Genomic DNA, 25,561 nt, shown 5'->3' with positions numbered 1-25,561 from the left:
GACAGCGGTAACTGCAGCAAGGGGCGCTTCTCGTTCAGTCGCAGGTTTACGGTAACCGAAGACCGGTTGCTTCATGTCGAGGCGAACGTAATTATGGTTATGACCCCGAACTTCGGAGTTGACGCTCAATACGGCAATGAGATTACGGGTACCTTCCCTCACAAATGACTGTGACATTTCTAGGTTCATGCACCGGATGCTAATGTTGTGGCGACTAAACCGCCTACGATATTTGTGGGAGGAGGGGAGTCGAACAATTCGGTGTAAGTTTTGACGCTCCAAACGAGCAAGTCGTAGACAGGCCTAGCGCCAAACGAGGTCAGCATGAATATGAGGACCACAAAACCATACTTATCGCCCTCGGGCCCGGCGATGTTCGTTCATCTCATCGCTGTGTGATCCTTTTCAAATTAGGCCCCAATTTCTACAAACTGGGAAATCGATTCTACTAAACAGGATTGGTTCTGCGCTAGTGGTTCCGAGTTATCGACTAGGGAAGATAGTCAGATGCGGAGTCATAACGTAAGGGATGAATTTCACCACATTACAACCTTGAAGTGGACCTGCTGCGCAGTGGCAACACAATAGCGTAAACAATGTTGAGTTGTGAAGTCGATAGCGATGTCTAGACTCGATTACGGCAGATTTTGTACTATCTTTGGGTTGCAACTTACAACCATAGTAAGTGAAGATATTAACGCAACTACTAATGGGCGGAACCCGTACTTAAAATTCATGCTCAACTTACTGAAGGCAACTTTGGAGGTTAAGTATTATGTTAATAGTACACAATCAACTCGTCACGAATAAAAAAACCTCATGGATATGCTATTACCCTCGGCATGTACGGAAAAAAAGTCGAGGTTTGGCTCACTTATCTCCACTTCCGCATCCGAATGACTGCTTGAATGATAGGTTGATGGTTAAGCACGACGTTGTCGGCGGTGGCGTAACTTCGATGGGTGGCTGTCCGGGTTCGCCATGGCAACTCTTTCCCGCCACGTGGAAATTGAGGCAGCTCCGCTAAATCGCACTGATAAGCGACAGGGGTTAAGTCTGCCCCTGAACCCTGGAAAATCTGTTAGCCTCATGCACGAAAGTTACACAATCGTTTTGTGAAATTATGAGCCGCAGGATACCCATTACCCCTTTGCGAATTTGAGGGGAAACAGGCAGAGCGGGTTAAGAAAACAGTGAACGGTGCATCTTCCCTTGCTTTTTGGTCAAGTGATCAAACCATGAATCCATTTCTCTTAGATTTCACTAGCATCGGTGCCTATGCGCTATTGGGGAGACCGTTAGCCTGTAGACCTTAAGTTGCTAGTTGAAACCCGAACATCGTAAGCTGGTTTTGACAAATGAAGTAGATATGAGCAATATTTTGCTGTCTTGTAATATCACAATGCCATGCGGGAATTTTCATATAAGCGAATGCATCAATTGCGTTGTGAACCGTCGTTGAGGATAACATGCTATCTTCAATGTCGGGCCTTCGTTCACTGTATCGGGGCCTCCTCCTGCCTAATGCGGTAGGGATGAGGATCTGAGTTTGCTGTACAAAACGATGATGAGAGGGCAATACCACTCTAGGGATTGCTTTGAACATTCTGGGAAGGGGTCCATGAGCACGACGGAAGCTTCCTCGGCCACCTTCGATCTGTGTAGTAAAGCAAAGTCAGTCTAATCGACGCTATTGCGGAGTTGTGAAACTAGCCCCGCTGCCCAGCAAACACGTCTTACCACTAAACGACAAAGGATGCAACTTTGAGGAGGCCCTCCGTAACGATGCCACTGTGATGACGAGCTCAGGTACCCACCTTCGTTCAACGTATTGCTTCACCCAAGTATTATGATACCCCGTCGCCTCAAGAGCGATTCTAAGCGATGCACGTCATATTTGATTCCATGCACAGGAGCCGCTATTGTAAGAATTTCAGCCCCTTTTCTTCTTATTATTGATTCTGTTCACTGTGTGCCTCAGAGAGAGCCGTACGCCTAATTCTAGCCCTTATCCCATGTGCGGGTGCCCTTTGCTTGTATGCAGTAGGCAGTTGGCTCTTACCGCCGTGACCTCTCTCTGCCTGGCACCTTCCTAGCACACCACCGCGGCTAACGCTTTTCCTTCTTGGGACGGCGTACCCCACAATTCTCTACATCTGCTTGCCTCCACTTAAAAGGTGGTCTCGAGGAAGCCGTAGAACAGCTTGGGTAAATTATTGTTGTTGAGTAGAATCTTTTGTTGCCTCATTGTGACTAATATGGCGCTGGCGACGCGTTACCAATATCGCACGGTTTTTTTTCGTCGACCGGGAACGATCGCTTTCGACGACATGCTTGGCGCACTTGTGTTGGCAGTGTCTGAGCACACCCCCCTGGCGCCCTGGCGGCTCCAGGTGCTGGGGATTTTGGGCAGCATGTCGCTTGCGTGCTGGATCGTCCTCCTTGTACCGCAGCTTATCGAGCAATGGCGGCTCAAGCTGGCGGACGGGATCGCGATTGGCTTCATCAGCATCTGGACCACGGGAGATGTATTCAACTTGATCGGGGCAGTATGGGCTCATTTGCTTCCCGAAGTCATTTTCCTTGCCGTGTGGTTCTGTATCGCCGACACGTTGATGGTTGCCCTGTGGGTGTACTACACCTACATATACCCCAAACACCACCCTCGCTCTCATTTACGGCTGGGATCGAGCGAGCTGGAGCCGTTGATCCAGGGCACCCGTCCTCGGAGACGGTCGCTGACGCTTACCGACATCGCCATCGATCCGCAAGCCCACTCCATTTTCACCAAGTATATCGTGCCAATTCTTTTCGTGATGGGCGCCGGGGTATTTGGCTACTACATGAGCAACGACGCTGATCCTGGCGTCACCGACCCCGCTCCTATCAGCGTGGGGCCCCAGGTTATGGGGTACATCCTGGCCATTCTCTATTTGGGTGCTCGCATTCCCCAAATAATTCAGAATCACCGGCGCCGCTCGGTGCAGGGTTTACTGTTACTTTTCTTCCTTTTATCGACGTTGGGGAATCTTACTTATGCGGGCCAAATCTTGTTTTATCGCAGTGACGCCCAGTACGTGTGGTTGAACATGCCATGGTTGCTAGGGCTGTTGGGAACGATCTTTGAGGACTCAATCATTTTCGCCCAGTTCTACATATATCGCCCCCATAGCAGCCCCACTGCCATCGAGGATTAGCACCAGTCATCCCCCAAAAAACGATTTTGCATGCCTCCTGTAGTATGGGTCGAATTCAAACTGTTAGCATTCGATCGAGACGTTGTATGATATTTGGGTCTATAATAATAGAAAAACATCATTACCTATATTGATAGAAACTGGTTTCGGCCCGTCAATGTAAATTCCAAATTACATTTCACATCATTTGAGCGCTCTACTAACAGCCTTTCATTGGTCTATGTCTTCCCCACACAGTGCGCACCCGCTAGAATATATGGGTGGCGTTCCGCACTTGCCGACAATTACACTTCTCCACCACCACTCCCAATGCGCCATGAGCTATTCGTGATTGCTTCACACCAATTTGGTACTTAAAAATTCTGCAACCAGTCAAGATATGACTTGAAACACTTTGGTTGGGTTTCCTTCACTTCCAGTGGGCGATTACGCTGAATCAACCTTGAGGTTAAGGGGGTATCTACCCAAAGTCTAAAGGATAATCGAGAGTCCACAAACTGTCACGACAACAAAGCATTACGGAATCATAATGTCTTCAAATTGGAATGAGGATTTACTCAAAAAATGAAGTGAAGTCTACAATGTGGTGGTTCCAAACAAATATATTTAATTCTATCGACATACCAGTCTGACGAAGTGAAGATCCCAGCAACAAAAATTTATCATATCCATTTCCAATCCCAGTGTCCAATTAATTCCAGATTGTTCCCAGTTCACAAGTATTTGGTGAAAAGTTCATCATTGAGCCATCCTACCTTTTCAAAAGCGGCGAACAACCGCAGAGCTTTGTTGACGTCGATCCGGCAAGCCTTTTGCGCGTCGGTACGACGGAATTGCTTGCCATGCTTCATCCGCTGTACCTTTTCGAAAAACATACGGCGCTTTGAATCCAAGTACACAAAAACAGGCAACCGCAAGATCAGCGCTAAAACCGCCTCTGCGGGGTGCAACTTGTTGAGGTTCGCGTCCAAGGACAAGTCCATCGGTTGCCCCTTCCACTCGATCTTAAGGCACTTAGTGTTGTTAGCGGGCAACGTCGCAAACGCATCAGGAGAGTAGTCAGGAATGGACTCATCAATCAACGCTTGCTGTTGCAAAGCCAACAGAGGAGCTGGCTTCGTTTTCTTTTTTCTCGGCGTCACCATTTCGAGCTCATCGGGAGTCGGGGTAGCGCTGGCCACCGCTGCCGACCGCTTCGTCCCACGTCTGGTACGCATACCGGAGCCGGTGTCGCTGGCATCAGTGTCAGAGACATCGGTGGTGGTGGGGGTGCCAATAGCTTGAGCAACCAACCGGCGCTTAGCGTAACGACGTGGCGTTTCCAAAGCCAGAGACCGGAGGGTGTACTGGTTTAAAAACAGACGAGTGTTCAGCTTGTACAGCAGCAGTAAGTTGGACCACGCATTGATTGTGAGAGAGTAATTTTGATGGTTCTCTACGGGGAATCTGCGGGTCGGGTTCAAGTAAGACTTCACCTCATCTTCCAGCTGGTGTAAGACGACCGCCATAGAGTGTTGATAAGGCGAAAGAGGCGGCGAAGGAAACAGTAATGGCGGCGTCAGCACGGGCATTCTGAAGGGCTTACCCATTTCTTTGGTCGGGACGGAAGCACCGTCATCATGGGGAGTCATACAACTGACTCGATGACTCATTGATCTCAGACTTGGATGATATAATGACATGTGGGTATTCTGATAACAAAGGTTAGGGCAAATTGTGGGGTGGAGCTTCGTCTTCACCTTTTATAAAATTGAACTGCATGGTATTTCTTTTTTTGAAAATATTTTTTCTCGGTCGAAGCTGTTTCTGTTTCGGCTGACCGGACAAAAGTCGCCTCGGAAACCGAGTTTTAGCTACAATACAAAACCTGATGCCTCATCTGGCGTTATTGCAAGCTCATTCTACACCCAAACATAATTGCCGACCCAGATCAAATGTTTGTTTCTCCGCCGGCTGTCATCTTATCGCGCACGCAGATTCAACTTGTTCCAGAAAAAAGAAAAGGGCAAGGCGTGAATACGATTCCAGACCCTACGCGTATCACCCTTGTATAATCCTTATTAAGCCAAATTTACTGGTACTATGACCCATATATCTCTTGTCATTATTAAGTTCCTTCGATTTCTCTACAAATTTCTATCGATGTCTTCGGAACATGTCAGAGTTTTTTTTTTTTTTTGGTTTGAAGTCATTCATATCACGTGACCCAAAGGGACAAGGCACGCATACAATAGTGACCTCGTCAACGAAATGATAACAAATATTAACATGTCAAAGTAAACGAGATAGCAGAAAAATTTTATCTTAAGGTATCATGTATAACTTTCGGCCTGGAAGCAACGATTTTTCCTTAACATCACCAACGCCGACCATGTGATGCGATAATGCACGCAGGTATTATGCAGGAGCGGAAAGGAACTCCACAACGCGGCGTGTTCTAATGGATAAGCAGTCACAACTAATCGAAGAGCCATTGAAGTAAAACTGATGAATTGATATGTAATTGACCAGGCCTATTCGTGATCGATAAGCTTACTGGGATCAGTGGTGTTATCGCCGTTTCATATCGCTGCACCGTCGCCGAAAACTTTGATGGGGGGTCATCGCGTGACGGGAAATGACACTCAGCCGCCGCGTGTACACATCAGGCAGCCAAGAATGTAGTCAGGTATTACATGTCCAAGCAACGTCTTGTCAATGTCGGCCGAAGCAATGTAGCCAATGAGACATTGCTATAAGGTCATTACAGCCGGCCCGTCCACGCATCGTGATTTCGACACATGAATGACTTACCGGATTTATGTGTCACCATGCCGTTAAGTCGTCAATGTCAACATAATGTGGCTGAACCGGTAACTTGTCATTTTACTGGCGCCGTACTTGTTTTAAAGAAAGGAGCAAAGTCAAAGACAATGAAGTGCCACAACTGCCCTAGGGGGTTGAAGGCCTCTAGCCTCCACAATTACTATACTTGTACGCACCAGAGATGGCGTGTATTTCACCTTTTCGGCCGATAGATAACTAATTACCGAAGCCTTGTAGACAGTTTATTGGATACGAGTGCCGTGGCAAGAGATCAGTTCCATAGTGCAGACAAGTTTGCTAAAATATCCCAAAAGAAGTGATACCGCCGGTGATTTTGACGGCAATCACACGGTGCAGTTGGAGTCAAATCGACGAGTAGCAGAAGCTTAACAACGTTGAGAATACGTCAAGACATCACTAAAATGTTTAGATGATTACTTTCAAAATTGAAAAACACCCAACCCCTAGCACTACGATATTTATAGATCTGGCCAATCCCAGCGAAGGCCAACATTTTCGTAATTTGCTAACGCAACCGACTTTCTTTTCGTCCCAATATCCGCACGGAATTACTTTTTATCGCGGATTTCTTTTGAACCCCTCACGACCTCATTTTTCACTAGATTTTTGATGTCCTGGCCACATCCTCATACACCTGCATACAACTATCAACCCGGCCATCGCTGACTCGACTAATGGTGAACTTCGTGGGAAAAGTGTGCCTAGCGCCGATGGTCCGGCTGGGGGAACTCCCCACCAGGCTTATGTCATTAGCTCATGGCTGTGATTTGGTGTGGTCTCCCGAAATCATCGATAAGAAAATCGTGCAAACCACTCGCATTGTCAACTCTCAGCTTAACACCGTCGACTATGTCATCGACCAACCTATCAAACTGAAAAAGCACGGCGATTCGGTCAAGCGGCTGGTGGTTTTCCGGACGTCGCATGCTCATGAACGTGGTAATCTCATTTTTCAACTCGGGCTGGCAGACCCTACCGTGGCGGTCGATGCGGCTCTTAAAGTAATCGATGACGTCGATGGCATCGATCTCAATTGTGGTTGTCCCAAGCCATTCTCTACTCACGCGGGGATGGGTGCCGCTCTTCTTTCCACGCCTGATTTGCTTTGTCTGATTCTTAAAGCTCTTGTCGAAAAAGTCGGCAAGCCCAAGAACAAACCCATTCTGTGCAAAATTCGTATGTTGGATACTTTGGAAAGCACGACAAGCTTAGTGGAACAAATCTGCGCCACAGGTATCACCAACTTAACGATCCATTGTCGTACCAGAGACATGCGGAACCGCCAAGACCCTCGATGGATGTATTTGCCGACTCTCATTCCTTTGGTCAAATCCAAAGGTATATCAGTGGTAATCAATGGCAATTTGCAAAGTCGAACTGATATTTTGAACATGAGAAAGGTTCTCAATGATGAGGAAATCGGAGGAATGATTGCTGAAGCAGCGGAATGCAACCCACTGGTGTTTTCGGCTACGCCCCAAAATGCCAAAAAAACGGTACTTGAATTCCTAGATTTGTGCACTAAATTTCAGCCCGAGAATTTGGCCAATATTAAATTCATGATACTCAATTTGGTCCCCGGAAAACTGAAGTACTATATGAAGTTTGCTCATCTGCGAACCTTGGAAGATTTTCACAAGGTCGCCGATGAGATGAAGGACGATGATTCTGATCTCGTCAACAAGTTTTTGGTCAAGGATTGTCAGAAACAGCTCGTGTTGACGCAAGAGGAGTATACTGACTTTATCAATAAGGAGCGTCCTGATGAAATGAAGTATGCCCTCAGTCGGAAACCAGGCGACCCTGATCGTGGTGATATCATCAAAAAGCAAGAGCAAGAGGCAGCTGTCGCGCGGAAACGGGCCCGTGAAGCTGAAGAAGAACAAGCAAACAAGAAACCCAAAGCGGTTACTTGTAATTAATATGGTAGTTATTTTAAGGTTCATTATAGATTAAAGGTGTTCCTAAATGTAGAAATTGTTCAACTGATCTATCACACGTTCCACAAACAACCCCAAGGCCTTGAAGTTTCCATCATCTGGCAGTGCTTGTATCCGCATCTCTTGAATTGCAGCCATCGCATTAACTTGGCGTTGGCGAAGCTTCTGTAGTTTGGTCAAACATTCCAGCGTGGGAATCCGCTTCTTCAGCTCATTGAACAAACCATCATCTTCCATCATGTCAAACATGTCATCATCAGTTTTCTTCTCGTTGAAAATCAGCGAATAGTGTCGATCCATTTCAAGTGAGAATCTACTCTTATTTACATGAGTAGACTCAATCTCGCTTTTCACGGCATCAGCTTTTCGGGGAGGAGGCAGCAGAAGCACCTCAAGCCAATGCTCTTTATCTTCCACCAGATATACTGAAGTCACAACCAACAAGTAGCTACCAACGTTGATATATGTTTTCGAGTCGTCGCTGTTGTTTTTCAAAAACAATGCCATTTCATCAACCATAGTTTCCACAATTGCAGTACTGTTAGTCTCGAGGTAAGTCCAAATGAATGTGATATTCAAAGGCACCAAACTCATAGTATCATTAATCATCGTATACATCATCAAATTGCGAAACTGTTGAGCAAGAATGCTCCCCGTCTCAATCTCCTGCTTAAAGCTGAGATGGTTGTCAATGTAACTCAAATCGAGATACTGAGTAATTGAGTTGATTAGATCCTTGATCTTATTCAGCTTCTCCCAATCCGCCACTAACTTAAGTGTTTGCAAAACGTTAGATCCGGTAACGGTTATAACCAACTTGAATATGTGCTTCAGTGTGTCAACATCTTGCATATTACTTTGGAAAAGAGCGTTGAGCACATCAATGTATAACAGATCATTATTGCCATCAAGCGTTATCATCTTGAGCAACCAATTAATAATAGATACAGTTGCGGGTATCAAAAAGCCTTGTGACAAATAGTCTATGCCATTGTTTAATACCGCAAAAGTTAGTTGGCCAGTATGGCCAGCAATGATGGCTTGTTGATACAATACTGGGATCAATTGATAGATTTGTTTCACCAGTATACTTTTAATGAGATCATCCAGCAACCCATCATTACTATCATCGAAAAGAGCGTTCACCCAATTATTGAACAACTGGTTATAGTTTGTCAAGATGATCTGGTCATCCTCGTCCGGTTTTGCGACGGCAATCCGATCCAGCATATTATCGCAAAGTCGAAAATAAAAATTGTTAAGGTAATCCATCACGAATGATCCCTTAACAACGAAATGACTCATATCCAAATGAAACAATTCCACCATAGCAATCACTGCAACAAGAATGACACCAAAGTACAGGTAATGCTCCTGGAAGTTCTCTTCATCTTCGAAGTTGAAAGAGTCCCGATCAAGATAATCAATAAGCTTATTGATCAATGCTCGTGGGGTAACATTGTATACAACCAAATTGAGCACATTGATGTTGTGAAACAACAGTACGAGTAACCGGAATAAGCGTGCGTTGTCTCTCTTCTCAATCAATTCGTCAGTTACTCGAAGGACAGTATTGCTGAAATCGAGTTGACGAGAAACCAGAAATTCCAATGGGACAACCAATGAGTCCATGAATTCAAAGAGACCCAGCTCTTCAAGCAGAGTGAATTCCGGGTTGGTTTGCAATAAAGTCTCATTGAACTTGGCGTTAAAATCAAAGTCAACGTTTGTCTGCCCAAGTTCAGACACTAGACTCTGGTTTTTTTCCAAAGGAAATATCTTTTGAAACAGATGGATCAGCAATAACTTCGATAACACACAACCCTTCACAAAAGCTTGCCGTAAATCATATTGACGTGCTTTACCAATGACCATTGAACCTAATACACTCAGGGCTGGCTCACCTAATCGAGAGAATACCAGTATGATAATCGGTTCCAACAGGTCGACTGATAGTAAAGCCAAGATTTTGGGGAGTCTCAGTGTGATGAAATTTTTCCAATTGAATATCAGATAACGGCTTTCATTATTGAGGATGCAAAACAGGATGCCAACGAAGTTTGACCTAATAAGCTCGGAGGCAATGTAGGTACCATCTTTATGGCGCAGAGGATCAATGAATTGATTCAAGTACTCTTGGAGAAACCCCTGTGGAGTGGTGGTTGTTCGTACTTGTTTCATATTGATTAGAAACCAATAAAAGCTGCTAGAACGATAGCGCCGTAACTGACGCTCAGGGCTCATTTTGAATATCAGTGACCCCTTGCTCGTCTTTGTTACCAGGGACGATCCCAGAGAGTTAGGTGTAAATGGATCAGCAGACGAGGATTTTCCCAACTGACGATGTAGGAACAGGTTGATCATAGTAGCCACTTCACGAAGATCATGCTTGTCGGCGTAGGTCACAAGTTTGTAGCCAAGATCTCTCAATTTTGTCGCCAAGTCCCCTGACGGTGCAATTCCATCTCTAGAATAAAAGATGTCAGTGACGAACACCAATGTAATCAAGAATTTGTCAGTTTCTGAAATATTTGCTGTCGTTTGTAGACGGTCCACCACTGCTTTCAAGTATTGTGGATATATTTCATTGAGAAAGGTGAATTTGGCAGACAGGGGTACGCTGTTGGGAAGTGCTCGAAGATAATGAGTTTGAGACAGCCATGGGATCTGCGGTAAACATCGGAAAATTTGTGCGAGCCTGTTGCCATCACTGAAGGCCCATTCGAGTACAAGCTTCACCTGAGTGTCGGCGTCCTCACTGGCGATTTCGAGCATTGACGCTTCCACCTCGGCGTCCAGCACCGATCGACGACGGGTGATCTGCGACACCAACGAAATAAACACTTTAGGAGGGATCCGCCTATCGGTGGCCCTAACCACAACCTGGGCTAGGTCGGATACAGACATTGGCTGGTGAGGTTCGCGGTCGTCGCGTTAGAATCTACTGCAACGGCTCCCAGTGCGACTAGCGGGGTTACACGTCCAAAGGAGATAAGACTTCCAGGCAGACCAAGAGATCTAACATAATACACAAATAGCTGTATTTCAACTTTGTCCCGTCGTATCTGCAATTACTGCGAATAGACCAGCTCGATGCAATAGCAAGCCCCTCATCGTGTGATAATTTCGTTGACATTAGCTGTGGGATCGGGAAAAATAGTTCGCTAATCAGTTGCAGATAATATGTTCCTTTGAATCATTATTAGTGCGATGTAGAAGCCTTTAGACAAACATCGGTGCCACTCAAGATCTCATAGTTTGAGATCCGTTGTGATCTCAACTGGAGGCAGGTAGACACGAATGAACGGCACTACTCGTTGTCTCCAGCTCTTCTGGGAACCTTGGAGGGGTGAAAGTTGTTTTCGGAATAATCGCGATTGTAAGCGCCAGACATTAAGAGCATCCATTGTGGGTGATTGTTCCGGATAAATGTGTACCACCGGAAAAAGAGTTTAAAGGGGCGGGGGAGAGTGGGGGGCCGGCTTTGAAAGCCGTTGATGCAGACACTGCATCAGGTGGAATACCTTCCCCGACGTCACCAGTTTTGCCGAACCCAGCAACAAAGACAAGCGCCATGTGTGCATGTACGATAGAATAAGCGTTAATCAAACATCAAGTATATAATAATATTTAAAAAAGCTATATGTAGCTCTATATTTATCTCCCCAAATTACCCGACGCACACAGTCAAAGCCTCAATGCTTGTGAGCGACGAGTTGCGGGAATCAGCTTCGAAGTTTCATGTTGACGGACGCCCAACTACGTACATCCCTGGCAAAGAGAATTCCAGCTGAACGACGCACAGCCTCTACGGTGTCCCCAACCGAATGTCAAGTCTCATGGGTTTAGCAGACTCGAAGTGTCCTGGCATTTCAAGTCGGTTTTAGTTAATTCAAACGGATTACGCAAGTGTCCCTTGACTTATCTTTGATTTCGTTAAAGTCGAGAGTCTTATGAACCTATGTGTTGAAGTTTTCATTGTGTAATTTTTGTAAGTGGGGTACGCATAAGCCAGCAGAACTTCTGGATCGGCCTTCCATCCATATGTATGGAACTGATAACTTCCTCATATAGATAGGGCTAGAAACCCTTAGTGGCGGTTGAAAGCTTAAAGCCTTTCTTAAGCATTGTTATTACTTAGGCTCATGATTAAATTACAGCCTTCCTTTGACTTAGGACGATAGTTATGTCTAAAAGATAATGTTCACATAAAACTCCAAGTTTCACGATTCAATCCACAACTGCTATACGTATATCATGATTGATCATCGTTTGATCACGAAAAGGCTTTCCTTTATTATTCGTCGATGAGATCCGCCCCATCACTATCTTGTTTTTCACTGCGCGTCGTGAACTGGCCACACAACCATCATGTCCGCAACGCTGGTGACAGCGGGGGCGACTCCCACTGTACCCCTGACCGATGTCATTCTCAAGCAATTGGAGGAGGCAAGAAAATTAGCGTTTGCCGATACACACACTTTTCCTCAAGTCGTCAAGCAAGTCCTCAACTTTCTTCCCAACAACAACCTGAACATCCAACTGTGGTGTGTAAGGTTCTTGCGCGATGTATTCGTCGGTAATGATGATATTGACCGTAGTGTGTTGGTCGACCTTGCAATCGACACTTTGGATACTCTCATTGCCCTCGCAGAAGTCCCCGATGTCGGGATTTTTTGTCAAGTAATTGACATCACATGCGTGGTTTACCGAATGGTTTACAAATACGTAGCCGCCAACGATGGCTGCGATCATGTCTGGAGTCGCCTTACCCAGCTCAAGAACAACTTAGTTAACAAGTTCTCAACTTGTTTCCCGTTGGAAAAGAGTGACAATTCTGAGCATGACCACTTTCGTAATGTTCGTTCCCGAATTGAACTACTCAAGTTCATTGTTATTGTCATCGATTACCAGTCGAAAACTACAGTCATAAACCCTTCAGAAGGTTCCACAAAACCATTTCTGCTCAACGATGTACCGCCTAATCATCTGCTCATAAAGTACCAAAACATGGAGTATGAGGCTAATATGTTGGTTGACATGGTATTGTCCCCGCTCAAACTTGACGTCATTGTTGTCCCAGTTTTATGTGGTGTCCTCAATCAACTAATAATTTTGCTCAAACGCAAGCCTCAATTTGCTACGAAAATCATCAAAGCTGTTGAAACATATGATACCACCCAAAAACTACAATCAAACTACCAACTGGAAGAGGAGTTCAAGTTAGCAAGAAAGTACGTTGATCGTCAACAAAAGGTGCTTCTCCAGCATTTGATGCGCCATAACTTGGCACCTACGGCTGCTCAACAACTGATCAATGAAAAAGTTAAAAAATTAATTGATCGAGGCGATGAGATTCGTAAACGTAACGTAATTGAAATCCCTGATCCCACAATCCGCAAGCGTAAGTTTGAAGGCTTTGCCAATCCTCTGAGAAAGCTGCAATCGCTGGATTACAAGGGATTGTACATGCTCAATGATCCTGCTAATAAAATCAACGATTTTGATGTCACCACGGTGCCGATCAATATCATGTCTGCTATGGTCGTGAAAGCTTTGGAGAAAGTGAGCGCGTCACAATTGCTGACCGCTTTAGATATCATTAGTGCTCGTTACACGCATGCGTTGGAGGAAGCCCAGTCAGCAGAACCCATGCTCAAGCGAGCTCGCACCCAAGTGGAGAACGACGACGGCGAAGATAACAATGATTATAATCCTGACGCAGTGTACACTCTACCTCCTCCAAAGCAAGTCAGCTTTAATGAAAAACGTGATCATGTTAAACTCATCACTAAGAACTTCTTTAAATTAGCTGCCAACCAAGGTGTTGACGTCGGGGTTCCTACAACTCCTGCTGAAACAGAGCTCAATCGTATTGCTATCAAATATTGGAAGAAGGATCTGTGGTTGGTATTGTTGACAAGAATGGTGACGAGAGGAATGCGGTGCGCTGACGTCGGGTCTGAGGATGGTGTCAAAACCCAAGAAATGGCTGATATAGTCAGACTGTCCATTCTTGACTACTTTTTGGAGAACATTCATAAGCGGGTGAGTCTCGTCATTGACTGGCTTAATGAGGAGTGGTATTCTGAACAACTTTTCAACGCAGATGCCAAAACCCCGACTAATAACTATAATACTTGGTCCGGTAAGGTTCTCGATGCAGTTATTTCATTTATCGAGCCTACTGATCGGAATTTATTCATTCGCTTGATATCTGACTTACCGGCACTTACTCGTGATCATGTTTTCAAGATCAAATCTATTTGTCTTGATCCTGCCCGGCTGAAGATTGGTTTTCAATCGTTACAATTTCTCATAATGTTTCGTCCTCCGGCTAAAGAGTCGTCCTTAGAGCTTTTGAAGGAAATGAGTGAAGGTGACGATGATGTGAAGACCGAGGCCACTAAGCTTTACGAAAAGTACAAGAGTGGTTGAGATAATTAATAAATAGGAGAAGAATCGAAGTAATTTACCAAAGAGAAGAGGAAGAATGATCATCATCACCACGTCCCAATTTTCAATTTGTGTCTTAAATCTATAGTGAATGTATACTTTTATAGTACTACCCTGATGTCCAACAATTGTTTACACGAATCCTACCTAGTAAGATTATTGAAAAAAATTACAAATTAGGTGAGGCATTTGTAGCGTGAAATGCACTCGAATCTTGTAATGTTGCAACGTCATCATTGAGGTCATCTTGTACTTCTCGACAGTAATCGGTATCCTTACCTCATAATCAGCCACTCGCGGCTGTCATGCTGTCCAGCTGTGCTGGTAGCGTGCGGCTGTTGCTTAAATCGCAAGCCTTCAATATCTACACTGAAGATGGACGTCACACTTTAAAGACGTTAAAGTTTCGATATTTCATTTGCTCTTCCTACAATACCAGCTGTCAATGATTTTTCCGGACCTTAAGTGTCGTGTGAAAATAATGCAGTCGGCGTCGAAAGCGCCCCACGTGCCCCTAGAAAATTGATACCGCGCAGCGTCGGTACAAAAGGTTACATATACCCACGTCCTTGAATATTCGACGCTAATTTTCCAGGAAATGTCGAGCCAGACCAAGCGGATTGCCTTGCCCGCCCGGGTTGAACCCAAGGTGTTCTTTGCCAATGAAAGAACCTTCCTTTCATGGCTCAATTTCACGGTCATTCTCGGCTCGCTCGGGGTCGGGTTGCTCAACTTCGGTGATTCCATCGGCCGGGTGTCAGCTGGCTTGTTCACCTTCATTGCCATGTTGACCATGGTTTACGCTCTTGTTACCTATCACTGGCGTGCTAAAGCCATCAGAATGCGGGGCACCGGACCTTACGACGACCGTTTCGGTCCTACCATGTTGTGCATCTTTTTGTTCATTGCGGTTATTGTGAACTTTACCTTAAGAATTAGAGGTTAAAATACGAGACGTGTGAGCTTGCTTCTCATGGAAATGCCTGTGGCTTCAAATCAAGTCAGGCGGTTGATCGAGACTGGATCTTTCTATTAATACATAAAAAGTGATAAAGCATTCAAGAATTCTGTTCCTGGTTTGATATATACTTACGTGTAAAATTGCAATTCACTGAATAAAGGCTCTCTGCAATTCACTAAATAATGGTCTTCTGCAATCCGCTTGAGTTGGACCAGAGTCAGAGTTTACTCTATTCGCCTATAGTGATGAGTTTGAGTCAAACATTTTTGTTGATCACGTTGTACGACGGCATGTCTATGCAACGTCTCTGTAGTCTAAAACTTCCGTTCTATAAGTCGTTCTCCACAATAGGGGTCGCTTCCCCCACCCCCTCCTTAATCCTTACGCGAACCGCACACGTTGTGACGATAACCACCAAAGCCCACAATGAGCTACACGCCAGCTAAAGTGGTTGCGGTATTTCTTGCCCAATTCGATGTGAAGAAGGGTTACACAATGGTATGGCAGAAGAGCCAAGATCCACATCTCGTTATGGAGGGACTCGATTATAAGGTTTTGCCTCTGGGAATTCATGAATTTGAGAAGACTAGTGTAGTCTTCTCCGTGGAGAAAACGAAGCACAAAGGTCAATTCTACTATGGGGTAGCCCGATTTCAACAACTGATTGTGGATAACGACACTAGTGATCGCAAGAATGTGTTGATGTACCTGTTAGGTGTGGTCTGTGATCCCCACTCCACACAATGGCAACCCAATCAGTTTATTGAGATGGGCTGGGAATACATTGATGTTTTGAGTGGAGCTGTGAGCAAGTTCGAACATGATCGTGATCATCAAGAGTTGGACAGGGTGTATGATAAATTGACTGGTTTGACGTTACCTGGTCAAAATCTAGATCTTGCCAAGACCGCTGTTAAGCACCATATGTTGACACAACTTCCTAATTTCATATCGAAGGTTGGTCCATTGGTGTTTCCCTTATTCAAGCACGCGTTGTTGCGACATCAAATTCTTTTCTTCAATAATGAAAATCATCAACGGCCTGGGAATGATTATTTTCTGATATACGCTTATGACTATATTCTTTCCTTGATTAGTGTTGTTCCCCATGACGTGAAAGCTGTCGGTCAGTCTGTTGAAGCTTATTACCTGCCTCCCTTATATAACGTTGGGCTTAATCAAGAGTTCTGGCACGTCCCTGGGTATATTGCTACCACCAACGATGACATTTTGATGTATAATAAGAGTGCAAGTGATGTTGTTGTTCTTCTCAATGGAAATGAACACGCACTGATGTACTTGCTGAAAGACACAACTGGAAATCAATTGGGACCTGTGCAGCGCGCTCTGAGACGTGATAGAAGCAAGTTGCGTCGACTCGTAGCATGTTCTGAACCCGCTGAATCAAACTTGTCCAACACCGATGACTTGAGACTGATTCATTCACTTATGAGTTCTTATGATGAAAATGACACCGAGCTTCAGGTGGTCGGACGATTCCCGTGTCTGGATAAAAGTGAACCGGCGTGGTGGCTATTAGAAGCATGTCACCCTATGCTGTGGCGTGAACTGTTGTGGCAGGCTTGGAGTTGGTTTGCGCTGGCGGGCCGTGGCGTTAACGATGGTGACGATGAGCGTGGATCTGAAGACGGAGAAGTGGGGTGTTCAGTTGACTTTTTGCAATTAGTTGCCGTAGTGGGCTACTTTCATGGGCTTACTCGTCGATACTTCGCTTTGATTAATGAGATTATTACTGAACAATTGTCACTGGAGGGTATTGACTCAGTAAGCCAACTTCAAAACAAGATTTCAATAACCGTGACATATCAAGATCTCATAGATATGGATCTTGACCCGTATTCCAATGATGACCACGAATTCATAGAGAACTTTGTGCTCAAATATTTTAGCCATGTCGTCAGCGAGGTTGAGGTTGGTATGGTTTTCGCTAATATCTGTTGCTGAGATTCAATCCTTCCAACGAAAGCTAATATTGAACCGAGCTTGGCAAAAGAATTGTTTCGAAATCATCTGATTCAGAAGAAAACTGTCGGTATTGATCTGCATGTGTAACATTACATCGCAAAATCTTTAGCATTGAGTGCAATGAAAATATGGCGATAATGTTGGGTTTGAATAAGTGCTTAATCATTATGAGTTTCAAATGCACAAAAGCTAAGTGAGGAATTACATAAGATACCATAGCTATGTACCTTGAATTTCATCAATCGATGATTTTGGATCGAGTAAGAGTTTTCGTTCAATAGTGGAAAGTATAGGAAATTGTGAGTAATATCATAGGACAAAGGAATACCTTAGTTGAGCTCAAACACCTTATCGCAATTGCAGAAGATTGAGACCTATGTTACCTCTGGGAATAATGCCGGGAAAATCTTCCAAACCGACTTTTGCATTTGACACAATAAGACTACTTGTCATTGTCATCGAGTTGGTACATTTACATTTGTTGGAAACATAGTGGGAATCCTTCTCTTAGGCAAGTGGTGGTCGCACGCACTTATTCGCCACTAAACGAAAAATCGCATAGCAAATTCGAGGGTGACCGAGACCGAGGAAGATGTCCAATGTCGAAGCGTCCAAGCTTTACGAGACCATCATAGATGAAGTCATCAATGATTCCCGTCAGGACTTTGAAGACCTGGGTATTGACGAGACCGTTTTACAAGAGTTGCGTCGCATCTGGTGCGAGAAGTTAAGTCAAACCCATGTGGCCCACTTTCTGTGGGATGATGATATTCACAACGGCCAACAAATGCAGGGCCACATTGGAAATATGAACTATCAAGCTCCACATGGAATGATACCGCCGCCACCTCACATGGGCCTGGGGCTCGAGATTCCCGGGAACGATACCCAATTTCTGTATCAAGGCCAAGGAAGTTTGGGACTTGAGATTCCTAACTTAGGTGGTTCAATAGGGTCGCAGGACGTTGATAACTCTACAGGACGCATCAATCAAACCGATGGAACGTTTGAATTGACAATGGAGCTGGAACACGCGTCAAACATGTTGGCAAAATGGAAGAAGTTGGCCGCCGAGCAAGAAGCGAAAAAAGTCCAGGAACTGGATATAATAAGACAGGCTGACGGCACGCTTGAAGAGGAAGAGGAGCTCTTCAACGAGTCTGACGATATCAACTCTGATTTAGACGACGGCTTGGAGCTGGAAAAGAGTGACGACGAGGACGGCGATGCAGAGGGCCAGATTATGCTTTGCTTGTACGACAGGGTTCAAAGAGTGAAGAACAAGTGGAAGTGCAACTTGAAAGAAGGGATTGCCAACATTGATGGCAAGGACTACGTTTTCCAGAAGGCTACAGGTGAACTGGAATGGTAGTTTAATTTTCATATACCCCTTTCGTCTTGTCTCAATTGTTTTGAACTGCTATGTAATTGTGAACACCTTCAACAAAAGATTTCACACTAACGAATTGTAAATGAGGGCTGCGTAACTTTAAATATTCAATGGAATGTGTTACAAGGTAATGAGACAATACTCTATTCGTAAAATTGTCATAGACCCGGTAGGTTTTATTTGCACCGTTTTATTTGCACCCCGGGGTTTGCATGACCAACGTTTACATTTTCGCCTAATCGGGAAGATTGCCAACAATCAATCCCGGTAATATCGCTTCAGATCAATGCCATTATCAAACTCGGTAACGAATAGATGAATAGGGAAACTGGTCATCATTTGCATCGTTCCCCACAGCCACTGGTCAGGCTCGTTGCAGTCTATAGATACCGCCCGCGGCTACGACTTGCAGGCTTCCCAAAATAAACATTACCCCTTTGACACGAATTAGTACTGCATGATCCGGCAATCTTTCAGTGGATACAGCAAGGTGTGATTTTACCAGCTGTAACTATCCAAGCTCAGGCGAAGCAACCCCACAGTTGCCCCATCGCCCTTGGTCCCGAACATCACCATGAGTGACGACGATGACTCTTTCATCACTCAGTTTGAGACGACGCTTACCATCAAGCCACTGAACAACTACTTCGAGCATATTGAGCAATTTCCCGAGGATGACGAGGAGGAAGACGATGGCGACATCAGTTTGCACACCGTTCTCACGTACAATAATTACCTGAAGATTGATATTGATGCATTGGAGGAAGAAGAAGTGCTTTCCGAGCAGATTCCGAAGTTCAATAAGCTGAGGCGGCGATTGCTGATGCTTCCCACTCACACCGCCGCCATTGCAGAAGGCGACGAAACTGAGGAGGAGCCTCAACCTGCCAGACGAAGTGGTAAGGCCCACGTACCGCCAATTCAGGTTGATCCTCGCTTTCAAGACATTCTCAAGCCCAGTCCATTAATTGATTATCTGCTCTCTCATTTCAACAAGGCGTTTGGGACGTTTTTGCAACTGAATCCCCATATTCTGAGCGAACTGCCCCGATTTGGCCACGAGTGGGATAAAACTATCATTGTGCTTTCGCCTTATAGTGCTGAGCACGCATTTGGCCGCAAATGGGTTACCAAGCTGTACTTATCTACCATTTTCGAACGTCCCCAACGATTGTTAGCGCTGCTGATTGGTGTGGCAGCGGCCGTCACCATGTTTCCTTTCTACTATAAGCTCATAAACCTGAGTAAGCGGGGCTCCATATTTAGCGAACATGTTCTCAAGGTTCATGGTAAAAATTGGCCCCGCAAGCTTTTTGAACTTTGCATTGACTCGCATGACAAACTCCAGAACAACGAATTGGAAGTGCCGGAGGACTGGAACACCGGCGACATTTATGTCAATCCGAGGACCATAAACGCCATCGAAGGTGTCATTGGTACCATTGAAACCACTATGGATCGATTATACGAACGTAAGGATGGCCACAATCACAACTTGGCCTTTTCTATGATTCGTCCGCCGGGTCACCACTCGCATGCCTGCTTACCTCTGGGGTTCTGTTTATTGAACAACGTCCATATTGGTATTGAGTACGCCCATGCCACGTATGGAGTTACCCATTGCGCTATCCTTGATTTTGACCTTCACCACGGTGATGGCTCTCAGGATATTTGTTGGGAGAAGGCTGGATTTTTCGGTGACTACGGTCAACTGGCGGAAGACGAGATTGACGACCTTCCCAAACGAGATCAATTTGGCAAGCGGCCTCTGCGCGCCCCGAAAGTTGGATACTTCTCCCTCCATGATATTAAGCTGTACCCTACTGAGTTGGGCTATGCTACGAAGGATAACATCCGGAATGCTCTGACGTGTATCATGGACCACGATTTAGCCATATGGAATGTTCACTTACAGGAGTGGAGCAGCGAAGATGATTTTTACAAAACGTACGCCACAAAGTACGTTCAAATTCTTAACCGAGCGAATCAATTCTTGAATCAGGCCAAAAAGCAATATGATGCTGACTATGTGGCCTATCTCAAAGCTCGCTCCAAATTTGAAAGAAATGTATCTGCTCCTGGTCATCTGCGGCATAGCTCACAAGATCTGGCCGAAAAGAAAAAGCCAACGGCGCCGCCTCCATTTAAGCCTCTTATCATTATTAGTGCAGGGTTTGACGCTCTGGAATATGAAAACCCCGGGATGCAACGCCATGGAATCAATGTTCCTACGTCATTCTTTGCCCACTTCACATACGACGTGGTTAAGCTTGCCAAGCTTCACGCGGGCTGCAAGGTTGCTTCATTCCTTGAAGGTGGTTACTCTGATGGTGCCCTAACAACCGGGTTGTTCTCTCACCTCATTGGACTCAATAATGATGACGAGCTTTTATGGAACTCGTCTTGGGGTAGTGAACAAGTGATGAAGGAACTTGTCAAGGGATGCAAGAAAACATGGTCTCCGTATAAGCGCCCACAACAAGATATCACTATCTGGGCCAACGAGGTGATTAAATTGGGGCGACTGATGATGCCGAACGCTGTGTTACCAGCATCCTACGTATACCAATATCAAGATCCTCATGAAAAACCGCGGCCTCGGATGGTTAAGGAGCTAGCTATGCGCAACTTGGCCAATATTACCAACCAAGTTGACCCTAACGACGCTCGTAATATGGTACGGCAAACCCGGTCATACATGAAAAAGATGAGCGGCAACAACCGGCGATAGAACCTACTATCCATCTATCATTACAACGATACCCAAGATTCACGATGCACGAATAGATCTAATACATTTACAAGAACAGACTGTCACTGTTCTCAACACCGTCAATAAAGATAGGATTCATAGATGAATCGGTTTGCTCTAAACATGATAGTCGGCAATGCAGTGCCAAGCTATGCTCGTCCTTATCGTCATCACCACCGTCATCGTAACTATTTGCCCCAAAGTTTTACTCGTTGCACTTTGTAAGATGTAACATCTCGCACCACATGTAGCGTCACTTGCTTAAAATTGCGTTTTCATTATCGATGAAGTCGACACCCACACCGGCCAAGTGATGGCACATACAAATTAAGTGACAGATCGCCCATTGTAGAATGTCTTTGTATTTCTTCGAACTCTATTTTAGCGGTAAAACGTGTACAGGTGGCGGAGCCCAATATCTCGAATGTATAGAACTTTTTTGCTCAAATACATATGCGCTATCATTTCCATTTACAACGGCTACAAATTGAGGTTTGACTGTGCTGATTTCACAGTTTAATACGGTTCAGAAACCTTGCTTTGACATGCTCAGTATGATCTCGCATCCTTAACGCCACTTTAGCATAATGAGTCGCGCTGGCGTCAACGTGTGTGTGCTTTTGATTCCCTGCATCGAGCGCTTGCATATACCGAGCAGTCGCAGATGAAGGACCCTTCGCCCCTATCCCCCACCGCTAGCAAGGTAGCGGCGGCATCTGTACTGTTCCAAACGGCACATATGTTGTCGATGGGACTTCAAACCTAAGCCCCACTTTAAGTTATGTTCACTCCTGCATTTTGATATTCTGCCTCTAGCATCATCATTACTTGTATTGCCCAGAACACGTCCCCCCCACCTTACGCCTCTCAAGGTTTTTCCTCAACGCGCGCGCACTCAGTTTGCGAGATCCCACCACTTGAACAGCAGACCACCATTTGAAGTCGTTTGTGCCATGGACAGACAGGGAGTGCGGTTGCTGCTGACAGCAGACGTACCGCCGCTGGATCCACGGTTCGACAGGTCACACTTGCGCGATGACCAGTATATTGAATGCCTCTTGGACGAGATCCAATCCTTGCGACGCGCTGTGTCTCAAAGAGATGAAGTGATAAGTCAACTACGCGAGAGCATTGGCCAATCAAATAATAGCAAAGCTCCTGAGCTAATTGTCGACGACGTGCCAATACGCCTGGCTGGTAGACGTCGCGCTTCAAGGTCGGAGTCTCAGCCTCGCGAACTGAACGAACACCCTTATCGACTTTCGGCAACATCTACCGCCCTGAAACACGCCGAGTCATTGGTCCTGGATGACTTAGACCTTGAGCAAGTTAAACTGAATCCGTCTGTAGGCCTGCTGGTATTTCTGCCAACGATTCCTACGGAGCTGCAGTTTGAACAACGCGGTGACGCTACTCATCCCACACTCAAACAACTGACACTGACCAACCTGGTCAGTTCATACAAACTGCGTATTCGCCTTCCATACACTTTACAAAATCGCCTGGGCGATGATTGGCGCCGACTGCAAGGTGAAGGCAATCGCTCCAACGTCGATCTCTCACGGGGATCGCTGGAGCCCCCCAAACTGCCACTCCTTGAACCTCAACCGCGCCAACTTCTGACGTCGCTGATAATAAGCGAGGAAGATGGTGATCTGACGCCTAAGCAGCAGTTTGCGTCTCTACCTCATAGCGCCAGTACAGCTCATATCTCCCCGATTCCATCATCGGGAATTGATGTCATTGAACAAGCGGAAAGCCCTCAGCGAGAAGCTGTACGTCAACGACTTGCTGAGCCCCCATCAATCGTTGGTTTCAACCGAAATTCACTACCAAGTGTTAAGCTGCCTGCTTTGGCAAACTTTCCTCTTGACGCCGGCGCTGGGCGCCGCACGTCTCAGCAACTGACACCACAGGCACCTAACACCCCGGAAGCATTTGGCCGTCGCCAAAATCGAGACCTGCTTGCAGACGAATTAAATCTGGTGAATTCACCCCTGAGTTTTCAACCGAATATGGGACCAGAATCGCTAAGAACACCTACTCTGAGTCTGTTCAATACTAAGCTGCAAGGCCTGTTTCATGTATTGTCTCTGCCGCAGCCAGAGCAAGACGCAGAGCTGTTGCTAATAAAACCTGATGACTTTCACACTATCTATCTTAACGTTGTTCTGACGTATCTGGTGAATCGCGACAACCACATCACCCTGCCACTGCTGAAACGTCGCGACGACATTAATTTCACTGTTGCCGTTACAGACAGAGACAGCGACAAAGAAATGTGGCGTATTCGGAAGCTGTACACCCAAGCAATGCAATTCGATTCCGAAATTCGTCCAATCGTCGAAGTATTTGGCCTTCCTATACTTCCAGACAAAAACTTATTTCTCCTGAGTCAACCCAGCAAAGTGGATCAGAGACGCCAGCAACTTCAAGATTACTTTAACTCTTTGTTCACATTCCCGCATATTCCTCAAATGATATTATTCAAGATTTGTCGGTTTCTCTCGCTTGATTTTGTCAATCCACTCGATGATCACAAGAGTGGGGCCCGCAAGGAAGGTTATCTTCTCAGACGGTACAAAGGTTTAGGTCTGAACTGGCGAATCAGATGGTGCCAGGTTGATGGACCAATGTTGGAAATTTACGATTACCCAGGAGCCCCTCTTTCGGAATCCATCAAACTCACAGGTGCCCAGATTGGTCGTCAAAATCTGGATCAAGTTGCTGATGATAAAGGTTATCGTCATGCGTTTTTGATCATGGAATCCCGAGCAAACACTCGCATGTCAAACCTTCCCAAGCATTTCTTTTGTGCGGAAACTGACGAAGAGCGAGATGAATGGGTTGATGCTTTACTTGAATTCAATGAGCTAGATGATAAATTGCAATCCCCTAAACTGGAGGTGGCACCGGTTAATGAAGACACTCCCCCACCAGCTTATTCGGAGGATGTTGACACTTTGAATCTGAAAAGTCTGCGCAGTCGTGATCCACGTGACACCAGCGTTGATAGTATTGGAACTTCTTATGTTGGATACAGTGATAAGGAGTCTCTGACGCTGTATCTGACGACTTTAGGGCCAGTTGAAGACGAACCCATCATACAGAAGAAAAAGAAAAAGAGCATATTTCCATTTTCTCGCTATCTTACTTCAAGTGGCCCAGATGAGGTTCAGGTACCGCCTGCACTGCCATACCAATCGAATTCACCAATTGTGCAACCCAGCTCCCAAATTAACGGTCAAAGTTCAATTCCTCAAGCTCCTCCGATGCAAAGCAACTCCATGCAGCAATATATTGAGCAACTCAACCAGGAAGACGGTAACGCCATTGCTCGAATTTTTGGAGGCGAATTAAGCGATGCATATAAGCTTCTGAAGCGTGAAGTTTTTGGACGCTTCACTCCGGCCATCATTGCACGCAGCATAGAGTATCTCATTAAAGTTGGTGCTTTATATGAGGAAGGAATTTTTCGCTTATCTGGTCTGGCCCTCTGCATCCGGCAGTTGAAAGATCAATTCAACCTGCATTTTGACGTTGATTTTGCTACATGCGAACCTCGCCCCGACATGCACACCGTCGCTCTGCTTCTTAAGACGTACTTGCGTGAGTTGCCAGCCCCAATACTTGGACTTCAGTGCTTCAATCATTTAAACGGTATTGTTCTCCACAACCCTAACATCTCACCGCTGCAACTCGCACTTCAATTTCGTGATTATTTCAATGACACCAATAATGTTGATGAGGTTCATTACAACACCTGCTATGTGATTTTCAGATTTTTGCAATTGGTTATTTCCCACTCGCAACATAATCGCATGAATTTGCGCAATGTCTGTATTGTATTTGTGCCAACGTTGAATGTTACGTTAGAGGTATTGCTGACGTTTTTGATTGATTTTGCATGCATTTTTGAGGGGGCTGCTCCAGTACCTGACCATTCACGAGAAATTTTGGATGTTAACATTCCGAATTTCCCCAACAGATAGCTATGATGGCAGATCTACAATATTCAATATCATGCTTTACGCTGTATACTATCGAAATGAC

The 25,561-nt window shown here is 45.4% G+C and overlaps 10 protein-coding genes across 10 annotated transcripts; 8 read left to right on the top strand and 2 right to left on the bottom strand. All coding sequences in view use genetic code 12, as the record gives it.

Annotated features, from left to right (window-relative positions):
- Positions 1 to 2,258: 2,258 nt before the first annotated feature.
- DIURU_003363 (uncharacterized protein) lies at positions 2,259 to 3,197 on the top strand (the record flags this gene model as incomplete). The annotated part of the gene is made up of 1 exon (XM_034156117.1): positions 2,259 to 3,197. The coding sequence occupies one exon, from the start codon at positions 2,259 to 2,261 to the stop codon at positions 3,195 to 3,197; it is 939 nt and encodes a 312-aa protein (XP_034011616.1).
- Positions 3,198 to 3,910: 713 nt separating this feature from the next.
- On the bottom strand, positions 3,911 to 4,705 carry DIURU_003362 (uncharacterized protein; the record flags this gene model as incomplete). Its single annotated transcript, XM_034156116.1, has 1 exon — positions 3,911 to 4,705. One exon carries the CDS (start codon positions 4,703 to 4,705, stop codon positions 3,911 to 3,913), a length of 795 nt encoding a protein of 264 aa, XP_034011615.1.
- Positions 4,706 to 6,766: 2,061 nt separating this feature from the next.
- Positions 6,767 to 7,945, top strand: SMM1 (Smm1p; the record flags this gene model as incomplete). The annotated part of the gene is made up of 1 exon (XM_034156115.1): positions 6,767 to 7,945. One exon carries the CDS (start codon positions 6,767 to 6,769, stop codon positions 7,943 to 7,945), a length of 1,179 nt encoding a protein of 392 aa, XP_034011614.1.
- A 42-nt stretch (positions 7,946 to 7,987) lies between these two features.
- On the bottom strand, positions 7,988 to 10,870 carry MED5 (Med5p; the record flags this gene model as incomplete). The annotated part of the gene is made up of 1 exon (XM_034156114.1): positions 7,988 to 10,870. One exon carries the CDS (start codon positions 10,868 to 10,870, stop codon positions 7,988 to 7,990), a length of 2,883 nt encoding a protein of 960 aa, XP_034011613.1.
- Positions 10,871 to 12,334: 1,464 nt separating this feature from the next.
- DIURU_003359 (RNA-processing protein) lies at positions 12,335 to 14,401 on the top strand (the record flags this gene model as incomplete). The annotated part of the gene is made up of 1 exon (XM_034156112.1): positions 12,335 to 14,401. The coding sequence occupies one exon, from the start codon at positions 12,335 to 12,337 to the stop codon at positions 14,399 to 14,401; it is 2,067 nt and encodes a 688-aa protein (XP_034011612.1).
- Positions 14,402 to 15,017: 616 nt separating this feature from the next.
- On the top strand, positions 15,018 to 15,365 carry DIURU_003358 (uncharacterized protein; the record flags this gene model as incomplete). The annotated part of the gene is made up of 1 exon (XM_034156111.1): positions 15,018 to 15,365. One exon carries the CDS (start codon positions 15,018 to 15,020, stop codon positions 15,363 to 15,365), a length of 348 nt encoding a protein of 115 aa, XP_034011611.1.
- Positions 15,366 to 15,806: 441 nt separating this feature from the next.
- On the top strand, positions 15,807 to 17,345 carry DIURU_003357 (uncharacterized protein; the record flags this gene model as incomplete). Its single annotated transcript, XM_034156110.1, has 1 exon — positions 15,807 to 17,345. One exon carries the CDS (start codon positions 15,807 to 15,809, stop codon positions 17,343 to 17,345), a length of 1,539 nt encoding a protein of 512 aa, XP_034011610.1.
- A 613-nt stretch (positions 17,346 to 17,958) lies between these two features.
- Positions 17,959 to 18,738, top strand: DIURU_003356 (transcription initiation factor IIA large subunit; the record flags this gene model as incomplete). The annotated part of the gene is made up of 1 exon (XM_034156109.1): positions 17,959 to 18,738. The coding sequence occupies one exon, from the start codon at positions 17,959 to 17,961 to the stop codon at positions 18,736 to 18,738; it is 780 nt and encodes a 259-aa protein (XP_034011609.1).
- A 592-nt stretch (positions 18,739 to 19,330) lies between these two features.
- On the top strand, positions 19,331 to 21,487 carry HOS3 (histone deacetylase; the record flags this gene model as incomplete). Its single annotated transcript, XM_034156108.1, has 1 exon — positions 19,331 to 21,487. One exon carries the CDS (start codon positions 19,331 to 19,333, stop codon positions 21,485 to 21,487), a length of 2,157 nt encoding a protein of 718 aa, XP_034011608.1.
- Positions 21,488 to 22,461: 974 nt separating this feature from the next.
- BEM3 (Bem3p) lies at positions 22,462 to 25,500 on the top strand (the record flags this gene model as incomplete). Its single annotated transcript, XM_034156107.1, has 1 exon — positions 22,462 to 25,500. One exon carries the CDS (start codon positions 22,462 to 22,464, stop codon positions 25,498 to 25,500), a length of 3,039 nt encoding a protein of 1,012 aa, XP_034011607.1.
- Between the last annotated feature and the right edge of the window lie 61 nt (positions 25,501 to 25,561).

This window comes from Diutina rugosa, assembly GCF_008704595.1.
Source record: "Diutina rugosa strain CBS 613 chromosome Unknown scaffold1_size794362, whole genome shotgun sequence".
NCBI classification, from domain to species: Eukaryota; Fungi; Ascomycota; class Pichiomycetes; order Serinales; family Debaryomycetaceae; genus Diutina; species Diutina rugosa.
This window is presented reverse-complemented; position numbering and strand designations above follow the sequence as displayed.